The sequence below is a fragment of the Ammospiza caudacuta genome, chromosome 1, assembly GCF_027887145.1.
Source record: "Ammospiza caudacuta isolate bAmmCau1 chromosome 1, bAmmCau1.pri, whole genome shotgun sequence".
Taxonomy (NCBI): domain Eukaryota; kingdom Metazoa; phylum Chordata; class Aves; order Passeriformes; family Passerellidae; genus Ammospiza; species Ammospiza caudacuta.
In genome coordinates, this window is record NC_080593.1 from 57,616,149 (window position 1) to 57,636,654 (window position 20,506).

The following is a 20,506-nucleotide window of genomic DNA, read 5'->3' on the forward strand; positions in this document are numbered from 1 at the left end:
CCCTAAATTTTGCACTTTTTGTTCAGGTTCTATTGGTTAGCCTTCTGATAATCAAATACTTATCTTCACTCTGTTTGAAAGTTTTGGTTTTCCAGTATATGACTGCCAAAGAAAGTCCCATTAGCATTAGCAGTATATGTTAACAGGCTATTTTTTATTATTCAGATTATCTGGACATAACAGAAATTATGTTTTTAGTAGAAAAATTACAGTTCTACTTGGACTAACAAAATTAAGTTTTAAATTAGTCAATCTACACTTGTGTTCTGGTTTTGTCTGGTATAGAGTTGGTTTTCTTCTTAGTAACTGTAACATTGCTATGTTTTGAATTTAGTATGTGAATAATGTTGATAACTCACTGCTGTTTTACTTATTGCTCTGCTGTTTTAGTTAGTGCTTACCCTGAGCCAAGGGGTAAGCCATTCACCCAGAATGGCCAAAGGGATATCCCAGACAATAGAATGTTATGGTCAGTATATAAACTGGGGGGAGTTGGCTAGTATTGGTTGATTGCTGCTTGGGGACTGACTGGGTAGCAGTCAACAGGTGGTGAGCAGTAGTATGGTGCATCACTTGGGGTAGGTTTTGGTTTTAGTTTTACTCCTCCCTTATTGTAATCTCCCTTTTCATTACAATTAGTACTAGTAACAGTAGGAGTATATTTTACTTTATTTCAAGCATTAAATGCTTCTTCATTTAATACACAAGTTCTACTTTTTTTTCTAATTTTCATCCTCCATCCTTCTGGGGCAGAAAGGAGAGAATTGTTGACCTGTTGCATAGTACTTAGTTGCTGGCTGGGTGTCTTTGGGTGTTTTTTGATGATAGTCTATTCCATGATCCTCTGCTTTATGCCCAAAAATGCTTGCTATACCTTTAAGGTGTGGCCAGGGTAGAGGGGGGCCTTGGGCTCTTTGGCAGGCTTTCTCAAAGCCTCACTCCCCTGGTATCCAGGTGGCATGTGGTCTGCTTTTGCTTGGTTTTTTTTAGCCCAGATAAGAAAATTTTTCCCTTCCCTGGCCTGGAAGAAGCTGCAGCAGCAATCCTTCAGCAGCCTTTTAATGTGAATTGGACAGTTTGTTAGTCCAAAACAAAGAATTGTGGGCTGCAGGACAGGGGTTGCTTAGGATCAGCGGGAGAGGGGCCACTCTGTTTCAGCCTCAAACCTTGGGAAAGCTGAGCCAGGGAGAAAAAGCACAGCAAGCACACCAAGCTGGGCTCCAGCCCAGCTGCTTCATCTGCTGTGGAGAGGAGGTCAATGCCAGAGAGTAACCAGATTTTCATCTGTTGCCCAAATTGCTGCATGAAGCTCCTGTTTGTTTCTTTTTTCGCTCCTTCCTGAGAGAGACCCCAACACCACCTTGTACCACATGTTGTGAGTGGGTATTTTCCCTAGCATTTTGGGGTTTTGTTCCAGTGTGTGTGGGGGTAAAGGTCTGACAGTTGAATACCTAGCATTTATTTACTTTTTTTTCTCCTCATCTTGTAGGTGTTAATAGACTGTTGGGGACTTCTTCCCTTCGCTTTCATCCATTAGTATTAATTTCCTATTGGTGGAAAGGGATTTTTGGAACCCTTTTAGAGGAGATGACTCATTCCAGAGTGTCTTCTGCTAAATTTATCCCTAAACTGAGATACTGGAGTTAAACCATGAAAGCCAGTTTTGAACAGAGTTCAATGTTTTGTGAGAGTAATAATACATTACATTTCATGCATAGTGATTTAAATGGCACAATTTAAGAGCCAAGCGAAACCAAGAGGGAACATGCTCTTCTATAACACTGCACATTTTTCCGTCAGCACAAACAGTACTGGTTTTTATTGGTGTTTCCAATATTGCTGGATGGGATGTGCCTTGGCTTGTCTGGCCCCTGCGTCTGAACCAAATAGTGGCAACTGTGGTGTTTTATCCCGGTTTCCTGCTGGGCTAATTTGCCCCTGAGCAGGCAGCACAGGCCAGATAGCTCAATCTTCTTTCGGGGACAGAGTGTCCAAGTACCCAGGCTGCTCTTAGCCGCAGGCAACCTTAGCAAGCTTAAGGGATATCAACTCTTTAGTGATTTATCAGCTCTCTTATGATTTCAGCTCTTTGCTTGCTAAGGTGCCGATGCAGGCCTGACCAAGAAGACAGACAAGAGGAGAAGGCAGCTGGAGTTCCACAGCGATGTCTTTATTGGGGGTCTGTGAAGGGTTCCAGTGACGGCTTTTCTAACCAGAATGGGCTAAAACAGCCCTTTATACAGGGTATAAGGGGATCCAAACTTGTCCAATAGCAGGGGTTAAGGGAAAGTGACCTATGGGGGTTCAGAGAGATAAGCAGGGGTCTGAAAGGCAGAAGACAGGGGCTTCTTTGCTATTTCACCATGACTTGGCATTTCCTGTCTTTAAGCCTCAGCTCTCCATGGGGCCCTAGCAAGCTCGGAGCCTGCTGCAGTGTTTCACCTCAGAGACACTTTTGGCTAGCTGTAGGTTGCAGCTGGGCGCGTGGAGACAAGTCCAGTCATGCCGGGGCGAGCTTCCTCCTGTGGAGGGTCCACTCCTCAGGTTTTCCTCTGACGGAGAAGCTTTAAGGCAATGGTAAAGGAAAGGAATCGGTTCTGATGGAGGGTTTCAATCCAGAGCTTTTATTCTGGCCCACAGGCCTCTCAATCTAGCAACTGCTTCAACAGAACTTCCCGACCGCATGGCTGCACAGTCTTCCTGGGGAAGAGGCGGAGGGAAGGGATAGGAAGCCCACCAACCAGGTACAGGAGAGGAGGTTTCAAGGGACAAAGGACACCTGGATGGCGCAATGCCCCCGCAGGGGTAGAGGGTATCTTTTGAACCTGCCAACCACTTGACACCTTTCTGGAATTCGAGGATTGACAGACAGTGCTCAGCAGGGGTCTGAGTGGGGAAAGGAAGGATGATTGACACACCTGGGAGGGAATCTTCAGGGGAGGGACCCAGGGCCCTGAGGTAAACCATGAAATCACACCGCAACAGGTTTTGGTAAGGAGTTTAGTGGTAACATCCAGTCTTAAAGACCAAAGAAACTAAAGTACTGTCTTCCAAGGGAAGTGAAGTAGTACCTCAGCTGTGCAGTGCAGCACACAGACCCTCTGACATGGTGTGATACAATGATGTTGATCACAAGCTCTGAGTCTGATACCTATGCAAAAGCAGCACTGCTGTTAATAACTTCTACAAAATATTTTTTTCCTGAGAAGGACTATGAGCATGCAGAGTTGAGGGGAAAATGGGTATATCGGGTTTAATATTTTCAGAGTGAATTCCAGACTCAGTATAATAATAAATACTAACATCACAGAATCATGGCATGATTGAGAGTCAAAGGCACCTCTGGAGGCCATCTGGTCCAAATTTCTACATCAAGCAGGACTGCCTAGCACCAATTGCCCAGGATCACATCCAGAAAACGTTTGAGTATCTGCAAGGGTGGAGAGTCCAGCATCTCTCTGGGTAATCTGTGAGAGTTTTGGTCAGTTTTCCAGTAAAACAATGCTTCCTGATGTTCAGAGGGAGCCTCCTGTGTTTCTCTTTCTGCCACTGCCTCTGGTCCTGTCAGTAGGTACCTCTGAAAAGAGCCTGGCTCTGTTGTCTTTGCAGTCACCCTTCAGATACTTCTACACATTGATGAGATCCTTCCTAAGCCTTTCTTCTCCAGACTTCATAGTCCCAGCTCTCTCAACCATTCATCATAGGAAGAATGCTTTAGTCCCTTAATTATCTTAGAGGCCCTTTGCAGGACTCTTTTGAGTACCTCCACAATTCCCCTGTAGCCAGTAGCCCAGAACTAGGTCAAGCATTTCAGGTGTGGCATCACCAGTGTTGAATAAAGGAGAAGGAGCACCTGTAAGTCTGCTGACAACACTTTGCTTAATGCAAACCAGGATACTGGTAGCCTTCTTTGCCATGAGGTACACATCATTGGCTCATGTCCAACTTGGTGTCCATCAGGATTCCCAGATCTTTTTCTGACAAGATGCTTTCCAGCTGGGTGACCCCCAGCTTATAGTGACATGTGGAATTGTTCCTCACAATTCCACACATCCTTCCTTACAATGTTCTTCCAAAGGTGCAGGACTTTGAACTTCTCTTTTCTGAACTTCCCAAGGTTTCTGTCTGCCCATTTCTTCAGCCTGTCAAGCTTGTGCTGGATGATAGCATGCCCATCTGGCCCAATAGCCATTCCTCCCAATTTTGTGCCATCAGTAAAATCTGATGTATTATCAAAATGTACTGCCTTTTAAAGTGTTTTGAATACTGGCATGTGTAGATGGTTGCTATATTTCCTATGAGAATAGAAACAGGTGTTGCTGCCAAAAGAATTAGAAAACTTTTTCCTAATGTGTCTTAAACCTGTTATACTTGCCTCTTCTTCACTGAACTGACACTGAGAGCCACAAAAACATTTCTACATAGTATTCCTCTTGCTTACACTCATATTTGTAGTTCTAGCTCTTCTTCACCTATAATTAGAGAATTTAATTAATAACTTTGAATGAAGGCTTGAATATATTACTACCCATTTAAGGAATGCAATGCAGCAAAATTTATCATCATTGACTAATAAAAATCCTGTGGATCATCTGTGTGGAAAGGGCTGAGGGACTTGCTATTCACTAATCAGTTAATCTGGATGGAGATTAAGCTACAAGACTCAGATATCTGATGCCTCTACCATAATTTGTTCTACAGGAGGAAATACTGTCTGCCTTCTCTCACGATTTCTAGGAAGAAGGACTTTCAGCCTTCAAAAAAAGAAATGTCCATCTATGACAAGGACTAAATTAAATACTGAGGAGCAGACTAGAAAGGATTTAAATGTTAGCATCTAAGTGACAACCCAGCTGTAGATGAGTGTAGATGGTCAATGGCATACAGCTTGAAGAACCTCCCCAAACAAGTGCCATGCTGTTGTGGGTAATCCAAAATGTTATTATAGTCCATATCTATCTGCATCAAAAACTGTTAGTGTCTCTTTAAGACCCTGCAGCTGGAAAACAAAAACAGGGGTAGTAGGGAAGAGGTGCAGCACTTACTTTTAAAGTTGGGTCTCCCAGGCATCTCCCTCTGTTGCACAGACATGTTTGCTGAAAGTGGAGGCTCTGCTTCCTAGGGAGCTGCTTCAGGCAAGTGTAAGAATCCGTATCTGGATGGGCTGTTCGGGTCCAATCCAGCTAGCTACGGACCCCAGCCCACACAAATCTCACATGGACAAAGGTAAAGGACAAGAAGTGCTCTTCTCCACATGGGGACAAATGTCCTCAGTTTATTCCCAGGAGAACCACCAGATGAAAAAATGCACATGGAAAAAAGAGGCCAGCCACCTTCCTCTAGGGTGTTTTAAGAGCTGGGAAAGGGGCCTGGATGAGAGGGACTACAGCCAATGGGATACAAGTGAGGAGGGGCAAGGGGAGGGACTGACCGGGGAGAGACCACCACCAGGGGGTACTGGGGAGAGGGAAAAACCATGTGATAAGAGAGGGGAAGAACAAACCATGTGATATAACATAAACTACTCAGTTCAATGTAAAGACTACTCAGTGCAAATCTCCAATCACCCAGTGTAAAACAACAACTAAACAAATTATTTCATGCAATACAACAGGCAAGTTTCTGGGCTTGCAACTGTAGCGACTCAGAAAAATTGTGTGTGATAATTAGGAACTGTTTCAAAGGAAGTTTGCAAGCTCCATATGCCACAAATGCTTAAGCAGGTCCCTGGGGCTGGGCCACCCGACGTGGATGTCAGGTTATTCCCACGCCCACACCCCCCGCCTGACACACCTGTGGTATGGAGAACAGAACCACCAACATCAGTGGAGTCCAGCAGGCAGCAGGATGAAGCAGCAGGAAGTGGAGCTGAATCCACATGTGCCAAGAATTCCTATCTACCACTAGAACTGCTTCATAGGCTCCTACCTTCACCAGAGAGTTCTTTTTGACTGCTGTCCTTTTTTCCCCCCCTTTGTCTTCCAAACTCCCAGGTCAACTGGGGAGCAACATCTTGGGATAGAGACCTGATTTTCCCCGTCTTTCAAGCCACGTGGTAGCCTGGAGGGCACCGTCTTGAGGGGAGAATCTGATGTAATTTCTCCCTTTGTCTCCCTACATACTGTTGGCAGTGAGGGTCGTGATCTTGGAAGGGAGTGGTACCCTGCCATTTTGGGTGTCTGGTTTTTCCCATGCAGTTCATGATGTCAGGAAAATCCACAAGCACCAGAGGTTTATGTTCAAAAAGGAGACAGAGGAGTCCTGTAAATTTATTCAAAAAAGGGAGAGGTCATGAGGCATTCCCCATGGGGTGTCTCAAAATTTTTAGAGGATGCAGCCTCCCTTTTATGCCAATTTCCCCACCATATTCACCTCCCCCTTTCCCCATTGGCTGAAGTACTTGAGAGATACAGACTTCCCAAAACGCCTAATAACCCCTTTTAATGTATACACACACACTCCCCCCAACACCCCATTTTTCTTTTTCCTTGTGTCTCTGTTATTTTTCTCTAAATCCAGAGATGTAGCACAGTCTTGAGTGAGTAACAGTCTGTGTCAGTTAGTGGAATTCCTATGGAATTTGTGGTTCCTCCCATTTGCTTCTTTAATCTCTCCATATCTGGCCTTATCTACCATCAGGCCCACAGTTTGTAAAGACACGTCCTTCTCATTCCTTTCAACAAGACTTAGCAATTTTGTATATTTTTTTTACTTTCTTCAGAGGTGGGTTGTTTGTTGTTTTGAGGGGGCTTTGCCTATTGCTGTTTCACTTGTTGGTAAACTGTTACTTTTTTCACTTATATCTAATTCCTTCCTTATTGGAGGAATAGGAAAGGAATAAGTTGAAACTAAGGAGAGTTAGTTACAAAAGTGTCATCCACATGTGGCAACATTTAGTCAAGTGGGTGTGGTTAAAAAATGAGGGAAATGTCAAAAATTATGTTGCATTTCTGTGCTGAAGTACTTAGGATCTTAATGGCTAAAATATCCAGACTGGCAATAAATTCATCCTTAACTTGAAGTTTTCCTTAATTCTTATTAAAATCAGTGGACTTCATCAGCATGTTTTAACTGGGCTAGAAAAGATAATGAGCTGAAGTCCTTTGTAAAACCAACATCCTACACATATATTGTACAGATGTTTTGTTTGAGGACATAAAAAAACTACAGGGAGGGATTACTTTTCTGTACTTCAAGCCTACAGTGGTGGTGATCAGACAGAGCATTCCTTTCTGAGTGTAATGAGATTTCCATTCCACCAGTGCAATTGAACCAAATAAAAGTTCATTTGTCAACTAGTCTAGTTGTGACAAAGTGGTTTTGTGTGAAAGAAAAATCCAAGTGAATAGGGTCACTGCAGCCTCCTCTCCCCTCTCTGTAACTATATTCATTCCTTGCAACTCACAGGCTATTGGAGAAAGAAGGAAATAACTTTTTGTGGCCATGTCATATTAAAATATTAACAACTCTAGCAACATATACCATACTTGAGGGAGTTAATCATTCATTTCCCCTGTAGTGGGCCTATCTTCTATCTGCCTTCACTATTGTCCTGGTTTGGGACAAATTTGGGAGGAAAATTTTAAAGTGGTCTTTTCTAGAAACCAAATTCAAGCAGCCCCTCTCCCAACTGATTTGGGAAAGATTTCTTTGGAGAAAAGTAGAAAAAACTGCCAAGTATTCACAAGCAGGAAAAAATAATAATACTAAACAATAAAACCTCTCGCTGTTCTGAAGAGATGGCAAATTCAGAAAGTCCTTGTCATAGGGTGTAGCTCGATTCACTCAGTCTCTTATCAGTCCCTCCTGAGCTGGAAAATGCTGCATCCTGGGCCCCAGTGGGCCACAGGCACAAACTCCTGGGTTTTCAATCCAGAGCAGGGCCAATCAGTTCCAAGAAAAAGAAAAGCCATTGTCCGGGGAACTTCTCTGCCTCAGCTAGTTAAAATCTAAGTAAAAGCAAAGGAGAGCTTTCTCCCGCTCCCTGTCCATGCTGAGGACAACACACACTGAGAGAGAGCAAGGAATGCGCGGGAGCAAGTGAAGTTTCTGAAAACAAACTCCGTGCTTCTTCTCTCCCCAGCTTCGCTCTCGGAACCAGTCTTAAAGGTGCAGAAATTAAAATCCAGCATAAACAGAACAGACAGTTGGGGATACAAGCACCATAAAGTCCCCCTAGGACAACTACTTTCTGCACCGTCCATTTGAAGCCAACTGTAATTTCAATCATGGAAACTTACAGATTTTCAAGCATTGAGTCTTTAATCTGAAGGACTTGGTGAATTTGCAAATAAGGGGAAATGTTCAAAGACTCAGAAGCTTGCTTACAGAAACTATACTGAAGACACATGATATATGATACATATAGAGTAAGTTTAAAACCTCTTGCCTATCTCCCAGAGGCAGAGAGACTATAAGGCAGACAGAAAAGCTTCACTGAAAAGACTACTGTTCTCTGAGAAACCAAAAAAAACCCAAAATTGCCTTTAACAGCATCAGTAGCAGATACTTTGAATTATTTCTGGAAAGACTTGGAGCCATCATGGCTGACACACTTTATGGGGGAGATTTAATGAATCACAATGGTCTTCCTTATCTCTGCTTTCTTAAACATTTTTCCCAAGTATGATTGGAAAAAGGTATCTGCAGACTGGAATGAAGAAAAGAACATGTTGCACGTGCTCCAGGTCTCCTACACTACAGAATGCATCCCTCTTGTCCAAAATTCTCTTGAATGTCTGACTCAGCAAATCCAAATGATCTCTGGGGGAGTCGAGCTTTGCAGGGATCACAGAATCACAGAATGGGTAAGGTTGTAAGAGACCACAGTGGGACACCTAGGTCAATCTCCCTGCTCACACAGGGTTCCCTACAGCATATTAATCAGGAATATGTCCTGATGACTTTTGAATATCCCCAGGGAAGGAGTCTCCACAACCTCTCTGGACAACCTATTCCAGTGATCAAAGGAAGTTCCTTTCCATATTCAGGTGAAACTTCCTCTGTTCCCATTTCTGCCCATTGCTTCTCATCCTGTTGGTCATCACCAAGAAGAGCCTTGGTCCTATATCTTACGTCCCTTCAAATACTTCAGACATTGATAAAATCCCTTTTCAGTCTGCTCTCCTCCAGGCCAAACAGTCTCAGCTCCCTCAGGCTCTCCTCATGAATGAGGTGCTCCAGTATCCTCCTCATCTTCATTGCCTTCCTCTGGACTTGCTTCAGGAACTCCATGTCTTCCTTGTACTGAGGAGCTCAGGACAGGTCACAGCACTCCAGATGCAGACTCACCAGGGCTGAGTAGAGCAGCAGGATCACTTCTTATGACCTTCTGGCCACATTCCTAATGCACCCTGAAGATATCAGTGGCTCTCTGCCACAAGGACACACTGTGGCAGCCTATTGAACACCATGACCCGCTTCTCCAGAGCTGCTCCAGAGCAAGTCAGCACCCAGCCGGTACTGGTGCATGCAGTTCTTTTTCCCTCGGCGCAGGACCCTGCTCTTGCCTTAGATGAACTTCAGAAGGTTCTTCTCTGAACAAGTCTCCAACCTATCAAGATTCTTCTGAATGGCAGCACAACATTCTGCAGTACTGGCCACTTCTGGATCCAATAGTTACGCCTGGGGGACACCATAGGCCTCCAGCTAGACCCCATACCACTGATCAGAACCCTCTGAGACCTGCCATACAGCCTGTCCTCAATCCACCTCACCATCTGCTCATCCAGCTCACACTTCCTGATCTTGCCTATCAGAATGTCATGGCAGACAGTGTCAAAAGCCTGGCTGAAGCCCAAGAAGACCACATTCACTGTTCTCCCTTCATTTATCCAGCCAGTTATCCAATTGTAGAAGCAATCATCTGCAATTTGGCTTCTTCCATAGCTATGACATGACAGTAAACCATTGAAGTTCATAAAATATAAATCTGTTAAGTGTTAAAAAACCCTAACTAATTAGCCAATGATCTGGTATGAAAAGATAGAAAGTCCAACAGTCCATTAGTGAACCACAATAAACTGTGCTTAAGATTGTCGTGAATAGTACATCACAAAGTGGAAGATTAATTATTATGTAAGAGTTGAACACATGCATCATACCAGTCTAAACAAAGAAGAACTAAACATTTATGGCACTAGCCCACACACACTAACATAGTTTGTTTCCCTGACATAAAGATGTCCCTGCATTAATAAGAAGGCTAGAATTTAAGCTTCTATCAGACAAGCCAAGTGCACTGGAAATCCTTCATGCATTTATTCATCACACATTGCACCCAGCTGTATAGCAGAAAGTGTTTTACGTATGAAGAACTGAAGCAGAGATATTTAAGTCAAGATCACATAGCTTTTTAGCCACCTAATATGCGTGCAACATAACTGGGTCATTCATGATGCTTGCTCTGGAAACAGTATTTTTTCCTTAGCGTACAGTGTTGGAATCATTTCAGTCTTACATTTAGTCATGGCAATCTGCCCATTTGAGAATTGTCATTTATGAAAAACCCTCTCACAAGGGTTAACTGTGGCCCATTACTTGTTCCCAGCTTTTTCTTAGAAAGGAGAGTAATACATTTTTCCACAGCTTTTTAGCACCCTCTGTTTTCATTTTCTAATCAAAATGTCATTCCTTTTTAATTGCTATGACGTTGAAAAAATCAGACTATATGCAAAGGCTTTTTCAAATACAGCATAAAAGTAAGGATCAGCAATGCAGTGTGTAACCAAAAAGCAAGAAAAACAAGAGGTTATAAGTTTCCATACCATACCAAAAAAGGGTTAAGAGGAAGAAACCAAAAACATGGACACCAAGGGACACAAAAGTGATGTGAGTATTTTAGGAGGCATTGGTGTGAAGTGTTAGAGTATTTATTCTATGGTTATCTGATTGATCACATCCTATACTGGATGAGAAAAAGAAAACAACTGAGGCAAACACAAATATAAACCCTGACTGATTAGCATTAACAAAGACAGTAACCAGAAAAAAAAGAACTGAAAATATCTGTTTGCATTAATTGTTGGTTGGCCTATCAAGAAACAGCAGGCTACATTGGTTTTGGCTGTGATAGAATTTTTTTTCTTCATAGTAGCTCATATGGTGCTATGTTCTGGATTTATGACCAAAACAGTGCTGATAACACAGCGATGTTTTTATTATTGCTGAGCAGCATTTATATAGCATCAAGGCATTAGTCCCCCATACTGCCCCACTAGCAAATATGCTGGAAGCACACAAGAAATTGGTAGGGACACAGCTGGCACAGTTGACCCCAACTGACCAGAGGGATATCTGTATCATACAGGATCGCATTCATCTCAGGGAAAAGAAGGAGGAAGAAAAGGGCATTTAGAGTTATTCAGTCTGTGTTCCCAAGTAAGTGTTATGCATGATGGAGCCCTGCTTTCCTGGAAATGGTTAAACACCTATGTTCATGAGAAGTAGTGAATGAATTCCGTATTTTGCTTTGCCTATTAAGCTGTCCTTATCTCAACCCATGATTTTTTTCACTTTTACCCTTCCAATTCTCTCCCCCATCCCAACCAGGTGTGAGTGAGTGAGCGAGCAGCAGCTTACCAAGGTCAACTCACAACATAGGCAAAATGGGACTTTGCAAACGGTAAAGATGCAAACCTTAGGATGTTGCAAGCAGTGGGTGGAAATATGACAACTGATGAGGCAATGTGCAGGGCAAGACAGAGCAGGGAGGAACAAAGAGGGAATAGGCAGAAAGGTCTATAAACAGTCAGTCAAAACACACTCATCACTGCAAGTCTATTCTACCTTCTCATTGCCATTGCCTCTCCTTGAGCCTTCTCTTGAGCATTTGCATCTCCATGGACAAGAGATTCATTGCTCCCTTAATGTCAATGCCCCTTGAAAAAAAAAAAACATCAAAAACCCAGCACTTCTGACCATGACAAGCTACTTTATAGAAGAAACTCCCAGTCTCATTTGGCAGCATAGACTCAATCACTAAAAAAAAGCTGTATGGTACATGCCAGGGTAACAAATAAATCACACATGGAATAAGGAGGAAAATACCTCAGAAAATAGCCAGGAGGTAGAAGCAGGGGTAGTACTCCTATGAGTGAAATTCAGGTATCCTCTTGGCTGCTTGGCATGAGAGCTGACACACAATCTTACCACATCTGACACCATGACAACACAGCTTGTACAATGTTTTCTAGCCAGAAAGGGAAAAAATGTGATCCACGGATAACTTGTTCTTTTTCACACCAATTGCTGTGCTCACACATCCTCATATGATATTCATTCTGTACATAGTGATTTTCACTGCCCACATTAACAAAGTAATTCAGACTGTTTTGCTCATCCTCCTAGGCCAAGAGTTAAACAAAGAGTAAGCATGAACAGAGCTACTGAGATATGTTGGAGCAAGTGTAATCAAAAGATTCCTACTGGAACAGAATTCAATTCCATACAACTTCAGGAGGGCTGTGCATATTTGTTCAGACAAATACCAATCAGGCACCCCTCCAGAAGGCTCTCCTGTTTCATGGAGGTATTATAGCTTGCTCAGAGATCCCTTAACTTGGATTGCATTGCTCAATACTGAATACACACAACAACAGCTCCAGAGGTGAATTCTACCTTTAGTTTTTTGAGAAGACTGAAGTATTTAATTCAGTGTGCTTTCGGGATGTTTTGAACTGTGGCTAAGACAAATTTCAGTTTTGCTCCTTCTAAGAGTAAGATATGCCAATGCTCCCCAGCATTGTGTCTTTCATAGCATATAACTATTCGCAAAAATGGCTGTCTGGACGAGGAGGAATTTTGAACATTTTCATAAATATTGAAATAATGTCCATCTGATGGCTGCATCTAACAGTGTCTCACATCAAAATAATCCAGCAACTCAGGAAAGATTTCAGACTTCATGAAAGAGGCCTCAGGCTGGAAAATTACCAAGATTCCAAAACACTCAGGCAATTGCTGGAATAAAATACTGAAGTGAAACCTCCTCATGGAGCAAGATGAAGTGGACAATTCTCTTATGTACAATATCTGTGAGGAAAAAAAATAAAACACAAATTCACCTCAAAGCAGGAAAAATATTTTAAAATTACATCTTTTAAGGATGTCACCATAAAAACAATGCTTCTACCACTTCTGACAGAGGGGTAACTAGAAAACTTAAATCCTTGAGGGTCTGTGAAGCATTAAAAGTTTACGAAAGATGATACCAAAAAGTAAATATATAGTGTATAGGTTTATAATGCTACACCAATTATTTAAATCTTCCTTGGGAAATTCTTAGTATCTGCACTAAACCATAACAAACAGATGTTCTCAGGAAAAGCACAGTTATAAAAATAGGATATAAACCCCTGCATAGACTTCTGCTAGAAAGGAAGTATTGTTTTCTATGGCTAGAACCACTAGGTGTATAAAAAGCATTTTAGTATTAGAATCAGTGTAAGAAAACAAAGGGAAAAAAACACAACCAAAAAAAATGCCAGTAAATTCCAATTTCTCTGCTAGAAGCTAGAGGCTTTAAGACTTTCAAAAAATAATATCTCAAAATAATAATAAACATTAATAACAACTTTAAAACAAAGACAACAATACAACACACATGATTAGTGAGTCTGAGTATTCAGCTTGAGACTTTTAAAACAGCCTGACTTATTTTTTCTTTCCCAAATGCCTAGGACCTGAATCTAACTGCCTAAAAATATAAATATTGGAAGTCCTCAGGTACAGTAAAAATACTGACTTTCAGACAGACAAAAATGAAGAGTGATATTCTGCTGAAACTAAGTATGGCAAATGACCCTACTAACTGGAGTTCACAAGCAGAGCTGTTGAACTTACTGCACAATGCTTTTGTAGGATTGACTTGCTGTCCAGCAAGCAGCTGCTGCAGCTTCTTGATGTCTATGCATGCTTCAGCCATACTTTCCAGATCTCTGCCTTGACCAGAACTTTGACATCCATCCTCTGATGCTAAAAGAGTAAGTACACAACACTTAGTCCAAACATGAAAAGTAGTTTCAACACCCATAAGGACATACCATCCAGCTGAAGTGCTGGAACTCAACTGGCTCGTTTTTCAGAGCAGTGCAAGGAAAAGAAATCCCAGTTTTCCTATCAAACTCTCAAGAATAATGGAAGAGATTCCCCACCACCACCCCAAACATGAAAGACACTCCACTGGCCACTCCATTTTTTAAGATTTCATTTGAAGACTTCAAAGTACTTGATGCTATTTTCTAAAGAATAAAGGTTAAAAAGTACTGTTATAAGCAACACAGAAGTAATGAGATCAGACAGACACAAGAGGTTAACAGGGAAACTTACCCCAGGGAGGATTTCCCAGGTCTTTAAAATGTGTTGTTACAGATACTAAGTCTGTTTCTATTTTCAAGTTCATTTCACCACTCAAGTTTGCTTCAATCACCTGCAATCAATATCAGCTTTAGGCAACCCACTTTCCCACTGCAGAATTACAGAAAAATACAGTTTGGTTTTGTTCAAATACAAGCTTCCAGGAGTACTTCAGTACAAGTCAACCATACTTTCTGAAAATGGTTGAACATTTGAATGTTCAGCTATAAAATGCATTCCCCATCATTCCCATGTGAATTACTCTAGACCAAACTTTCAGAAGTTATGAAAAGAAAGAAATTTAATTGTTCTCCAGTACTTTTAGAACAAGTATTAGCTTTGGGAAGTTCATGTGCTGAGGAAAAGACTTCAGAAATAAGAGACTGAAGCTGAAGAAATGCAAAGATTTCTGAATTTTCATTCAGTTATTCAACAAACAGAAAGGCACCTACACAGTCTATATTACACACACAGAAAAGGGGATGCACCAGGAGCTTTCAGTGCTGCTTTCAAGAATTCAAAATAGACAACAACTGGATCAGATCAGTAACTCCAAGAAGGACTTTGAACTGACAGAAACCCTGGAAAAGTGCTAAAAGCTTTCAAATTCCATCCTGTAAACTGGAAGAAGGAATTTGAAGGAGACTATATATGGTCTTACACAAATCCCAAGCAGATCAGAGGATTCCTAAAGCACAACTAAGCACTTTGTTTCTGTGATTAGATGAATTTTCAGTAATTAAAAAAAAAAAAAAAAAGACTTGTACTGCAACCAGAATCTTGTATAGAATGGCTCCAAACAATGGACAATGGACAAGTACTATCAGAAATTGCTTCTAAGTCCATTTTGCAGCACTGATCTTGACCAGTTTTATTACCAGGATGCATCTTGCAAAAATAATTAATTGTGACACTTGATGATTTTGTTTTCTAACAACATGAAAGTAAGGCACTTAGTATAAGTTCAATCCCATCATACAACTATCCTGTGTGAGAAAAGAGCCTCAGCTCTAAACAAAAGCACTGCGCTCAATTTTGCATAAGCATATTCACCAAGGACATGGGAGAAGGAAAGGAAATAAAAACAAAGCCCCCAAAAAATCTCACAAAAGAAAAGAGTTTGATGTGTACTTGCAGGATGGCTGCCATTTGCAAAACTGCCAGGAACCCAGGGTAATCTCTCAACTCTTCCAAGTCTTGAAAAAATTGAGACTGTTCTAATTTCAGGATTCTCAGTTAACAGAAAATTTCCTATTTATCAAAACTGGTATGAACAGTATCAAACCCAAACTATTTCAAAGCTCTACATTTACTTACTAACTTTCATGTCAGTCAGTTATGATGACTGTGACAAACAACTAAATAAAAAACCAAAGCCCTTTTCTGTCCAACTGCAGAGGGCTTTTTTCACTTAAAAGGCCCACCGGCACTCTAGAAATCCAGGGTATACTGCAAATCCAACATGTCAGTCTAAAGCACAGGCGGCTGCTAGCAGCATTTCCTTTAAATCCTGTCAGGTTCACCTGAAGTTCATTCACAGACACCTAACACAACACTCACTTAATAGGCATTTCCTTAATGAAATAGCCCAGAAAGTCTCCAATTAGCTTCCTGAAGGACTGTCATTTCTTACCAGCTATAAAGAGTAGTTTGTAGCAACACAATGCCATGTTCTTTCATGGATTGAATACAAAGAGCATCACTTTCTGAGAAACCCAGGAAAAGTTCTTCAGTGTAAATCCTAAAATAAATCCCATCATTCTATTCAGGCTTTACACAAGCTTCAGGTGCCTTGATTTCAGTGTCTAAGTCATCTCAAAATAAGATAATGTGGCAGCACCAGTTTAGGCAACCTGTTATGTCCCTCATGAAATAACATCTGTAGCATATATGCTTTAAGTGCCTTAACTTACAATGAAATTGCTGAGATTCTTCATTCTTTCCACAACACTCTTCATCGTTTTCAGCACTGGTAGGTAAATACTGACCTAGGAATACATAAGAACTGCATTTGCACAAGTACTTCAGATGTGATTGGGACACATTTATTTCTACTTTCAATTCTATCATAGTTTGGACAGCATTATCTATGGCTTTCAGGGTGCACAATATCTATCTGAAATCAGCAAATGTCTCAGGAACAGAGGAACTCTTTCCCATTATACCAACAGGCCATCATCCTAGCAATTGTTCCAGACTTAACATTCCAAGTCTATGTTCAAAATAGACGCATGTTTTTCCAGATCAGACTCTCACATGAACATTTGTGCTACTAAATAGTCAATTAATATAGCCAAAAAGAAAATAACATTCCTATGATATACTGCAGTAATTGCTGGAACTGCAGCAGTGTAAATCTGAAATAAAATAACAAAATACTGAAAGTTTCCTCGTGTTTGTCTTCAGAATCTAAATACTCTTAGCTATAGAGGTAACAGACATTCATAACCTCAAATAGGAGCACATTTGTACAAGGTCCTTTCTTTACAACTCTGCTAAAAGTCAAAATCAGGAGGCAACACATATATCTTTAACTCTGCCAGATAGGCCATAGATTTCAGAAATAAAAGATTATTTGGGTCATTTGGCACCTGAACAGCTGAAACAGTCTAAACTTGTGTGGTTTAGAGACGCTCCAGACTAAAGCCATGCAAGTCCTTTTCTCCTCCCTTCCTCTGCCATGAACATCACAGAAACAATTGGCAACCACCTGCTCTGTTTCCATAGATTCTGGGCTCTCTTGTCAGGATAGAAGCCATGTTCCATACCCCTCCAAAACTGCAGCCTCCAGTCTTTCCTCTTTCCTTTCCACTCCTTTCCAAACCCCACCATAGTATACTCTATAGCAATACCATTCCACTTGCAAACTCCCCTTTCAGAAGGGAATATAAAAGCAGAAGCTTACATCAAAGTCTGGCATGCTGGGCTCTCTGAAGTCATTCCACATTCTTCTGGGAATAACTCCCACAGGAATGTCATGTGTCACAATCCTACTGCTGATTGATAAGGATGGCTTGAAGGAAAAAGAGGATGCTTTTGCAGTTAAACACAAGATTGGAATTCTAAATTTAAATTTTTCAGACCCGCTCTGGGAAATGCTATAACTACATGCCCAACATTCAGTTCCAGTTTTCCCTCAGTTCCTATCGATATGCTTTTAAGTTGGCTTCCCTTTCAAAAGAGGAAGAGTTTGTGATGTATCAGTCATTAGTGTATCTATAAGCTATCCTTAGAGCTGAACAGGTGAATCAGCAGAGTTAACAACAACAAAATAATCAGAAGTTAGCATACAATATCAGGAAAACCAAAGGCAAAACACAGAGCCAAACACTGAAACCCCCTTCACCTAATGGCTTCAACGAAAAGGCAATAATCCGCAGAAGATACAGAGGATGAAGGAATGGAGAAAAGTAGACATTAAAAAAACTTGTTCCAATAACATAGCTTTCTTCTTCTACCTCCTCCTTGCCTTTTGGAAAATACAACGCTGGTTCTGTATGCTACCAACCATGATGGCAAGAAAGGCTACTGAAACGGAAAATGGTACGTTTCTTTAATTTTCTAGAATTATACCATATATTACCCTTTGATCTTAGGAAATGCACTAAATTTTAGAGAACTTTTTCTTAATAATGAACGTGAAAGCATGGTTGCACTTACTAGCTCCACAGCAACTCTGAGACAGGGACAGTGTTTATTAGTCAACTTGATCTTCACTGCCTTAGCACTCTGGGCAGTTTTTAATGCTCTCCATAGGTTCTCAGGCACAAACTCTAAATAGATTTCATTGTGCTCTGCAGCTACTCCTTCCATCTGAAATTCATCGAAGAAATTCCCCTACAATTTTTGAAAGTCAGGAAATAAAGCAAACAAGAGAGGTAAGTTTTATTTATTGGACCTTAAGCTTAGAATTGCATTTGTACACCAGAAACCCCGCTCTGCCTCACATCACCTGAGGAATCACAACCCTGAAAACTCATTGCTTCAGGCTAAGCCATTTAACCTACTCCCCTAACACCTAATCAGACACCGAGTTATGCTTTCCTGTTTCCAGTTTTGGGCAGGCCCATGTGGGCCAGCACACACCGAAGCTTTACACTGAAGTGACAATCAAGGAAAAGGGAGTATCCAACCTGAAACACCCGTGCAACCAGACAGACCTTGAGAGAGCTGGCACATCGAAGTCGAGGGCTACGAGAAATGCCTCGTACATCAAACCCAATTGCATGCTCTGGTTTTCAAAATGTGGTTTCTGAACTTTCCTGGGCTCACCTGGCTCAGTTCACACCACATACTAGCGCCTCCATTTGCTACTTTATCGGAGAGGATGAAATACAGCTTGCAGACAGTAAGGCGCAGGATGCAGGTCTTGGCTAACTTGACGATTGTGTTAATTATACCTGCCGGAGGGAGGGAGGAGGATGTTACAGCGGTGATCACTCCATGCACCCCAGTTTCTGCGGGACAGAAAAACCTTCAGCTTTTACAAACGCAGCTCGTGATGCTTCGCAAACTCCTAAACCTCGGGACGAAGGAAAGCGCCTCATGCCACGTCCTCCCAGGAAAGCACTGTGGTCCTCACCTCCCTTCCTCTTTTCATTGTCCGAGAAAGCCGGCCCCAGCCGCTCACAGAGGCACTGCCGCCCTTGAGTCTGCCCCGACATACTCACGGCTGAAGTGGTTGAGGCAGGCAAGATCCACGATCTTAGCCCGAAATCGCATGGCGACGCCGGCCCTCCCAGCCCCTTGCCCGCCGCCACAGAAGGCGGCCCGGGGGGAAGGGAGGGGCCTCACGCCCAACAGCTCCGCGCCGTCCCCGGATGCGCGGCGGGTTGGGGCAGGATCTGGCACAGACCGAGCGGGCTAACTTCCGCTGCGGTGGCGGTCGTCGCAATCCGGGCTGAAAAGCTTAGCTGGAAAATGCTTTGGCACCCCCGGAAAATTCGTCTGTATGGGTCGCAGTCCCGATGTCTCGAGATAATTCTTTTTCAAATCCAAGGGAGCCCTTGCAGCAGATGCCATCAGCCCCTGGCAGGGGCCAAGCTCCGACACTGCCCCAGAGGACGCGGGGGTGAGGAAGGAAAGCAACGGTCGTGTTACAAGGTGGAGCGAACAGCTTCGTGAGGGGCCTTTTCACTGCCTCATTGTTACCAGGCCACCCAGAAAGGGCTGGGCAACCGAAAGTGTTTTGAGAAAGATACTCTCTGTCAGGCCGGGCACCTCATGTAGCCAGGCTCCCAGCTTAATGCATGGTGCACCTGGGTTTATGCAAAGGTTGGAATAGGTCAAGAAAATAGAAAGTGAAGGAAAACTTTGCTTTACCTAGTAAATGTGCAGCATGCCTGTTTCCTATAGACGGTGTCCTTTACCTTAATGGTTTTGGTTCCTTGCAGTCCTTCAAAACTACAGCATTTGCAGAGACAAATCCTGACAGACCAAAAGAAACAACACTAGTTTTCTAATGTTCTTTTTGGTCTGCCAGGATTGTCTGGTGTTCTTTTGTCACATTGCAAAATCCCCAGATCAGCTAAATTGCCTCTCTAACATTTAATTTTGAAATATTCTTGGGATACTGCTTACATGCCTCGATACTCTCTTTCAATTGTCATTATGAAGAAAATGAAAAGAAATAACCTTCGGTCTGCATAATGACAGATACAGCAATAGTTTCTGGAGAGGTTATTCTCTCCTTGTATTTCTCTTAGGCCTCATAAATTTTGTAGAAACAAGCTGAAGATTTTCCTAGAGAAACCAGTGCAGCAAGGTGTCACAAATTCTCATCTTGAATCCTGCCAACTATGCCAATTTGTCACAAATATGTGGTTTAGGGTCACTCAGAGACTCATCATGAAAGGTATTAGCAAAAGTTAATATACTTTTATAAAAGTGTGACATAAAGTTCAATGAAAAGATTCACTCCATCATGGATGAAACATACAAAGAAAAATCTAGTTAGAATAATTTTAGAATTTTTACAGAGAAAAAAAGAGTAAGGAAAACTGTCCTGTTGAATCACAAATTCAGACTATACCCTCTTACTTTCTAAACTCATAGAGCTTAAGTGCAGCTTGGGCCAGTCTTAGCTTCAGACTTGGACAATAGTTTATAACTAACAGAATTATCTCCAACTTTTTCATTAAATATTGGTCCA

The 20,506-nt window shown here is 41.9% G+C and overlaps 1 protein-coding gene across 3 annotated transcripts; it reads right to left on the bottom strand.

Annotated features, from left to right (window-relative positions):
- Positions 1-5,174: 5,174 nt before the first annotated feature.
- HUS1 (HUS1 checkpoint clamp component) lies at positions 5,175-19,170 on the bottom strand. Of its 3 annotated transcripts, none has more exons than XM_058808632.1 (8): positions 18,938-19,099; positions 18,628-18,812; positions 18,016-18,192; positions 17,261-17,368; positions 16,269-16,343; positions 14,329-14,428; positions 13,843-13,974; positions 5,175-13,032 (listed from the first exon to the last, which is right to left on the bottom strand). In XM_058808632.1, the coding sequence occupies exons 1-8, from the start codon at positions 19,017-19,019 to the stop codon at positions 12,950-12,952; spliced, it is 942 nt and encodes a 313-aa protein (XP_058664615.1). In that variant the 5' UTR covers positions 19,020-19,099; the 3' UTR covers positions 5,175-12,949. The 3 variants fall into 3 exon arrangements, with proteins under 3 accessions (XP_058664615.1, XP_058664623.1, XP_058664631.1); XM_058808640.1 differs by having other exon boundaries at positions 5,176-13,032; positions 18,628-18,755; positions 18,938-19,170; XM_058808648.1 differs by having other exon boundaries at positions 5,176-13,032; positions 18,628-18,755; positions 19,026-19,118.
- Between the last annotated feature and the right edge of the window lie 1,336 nt (positions 19,171-20,506).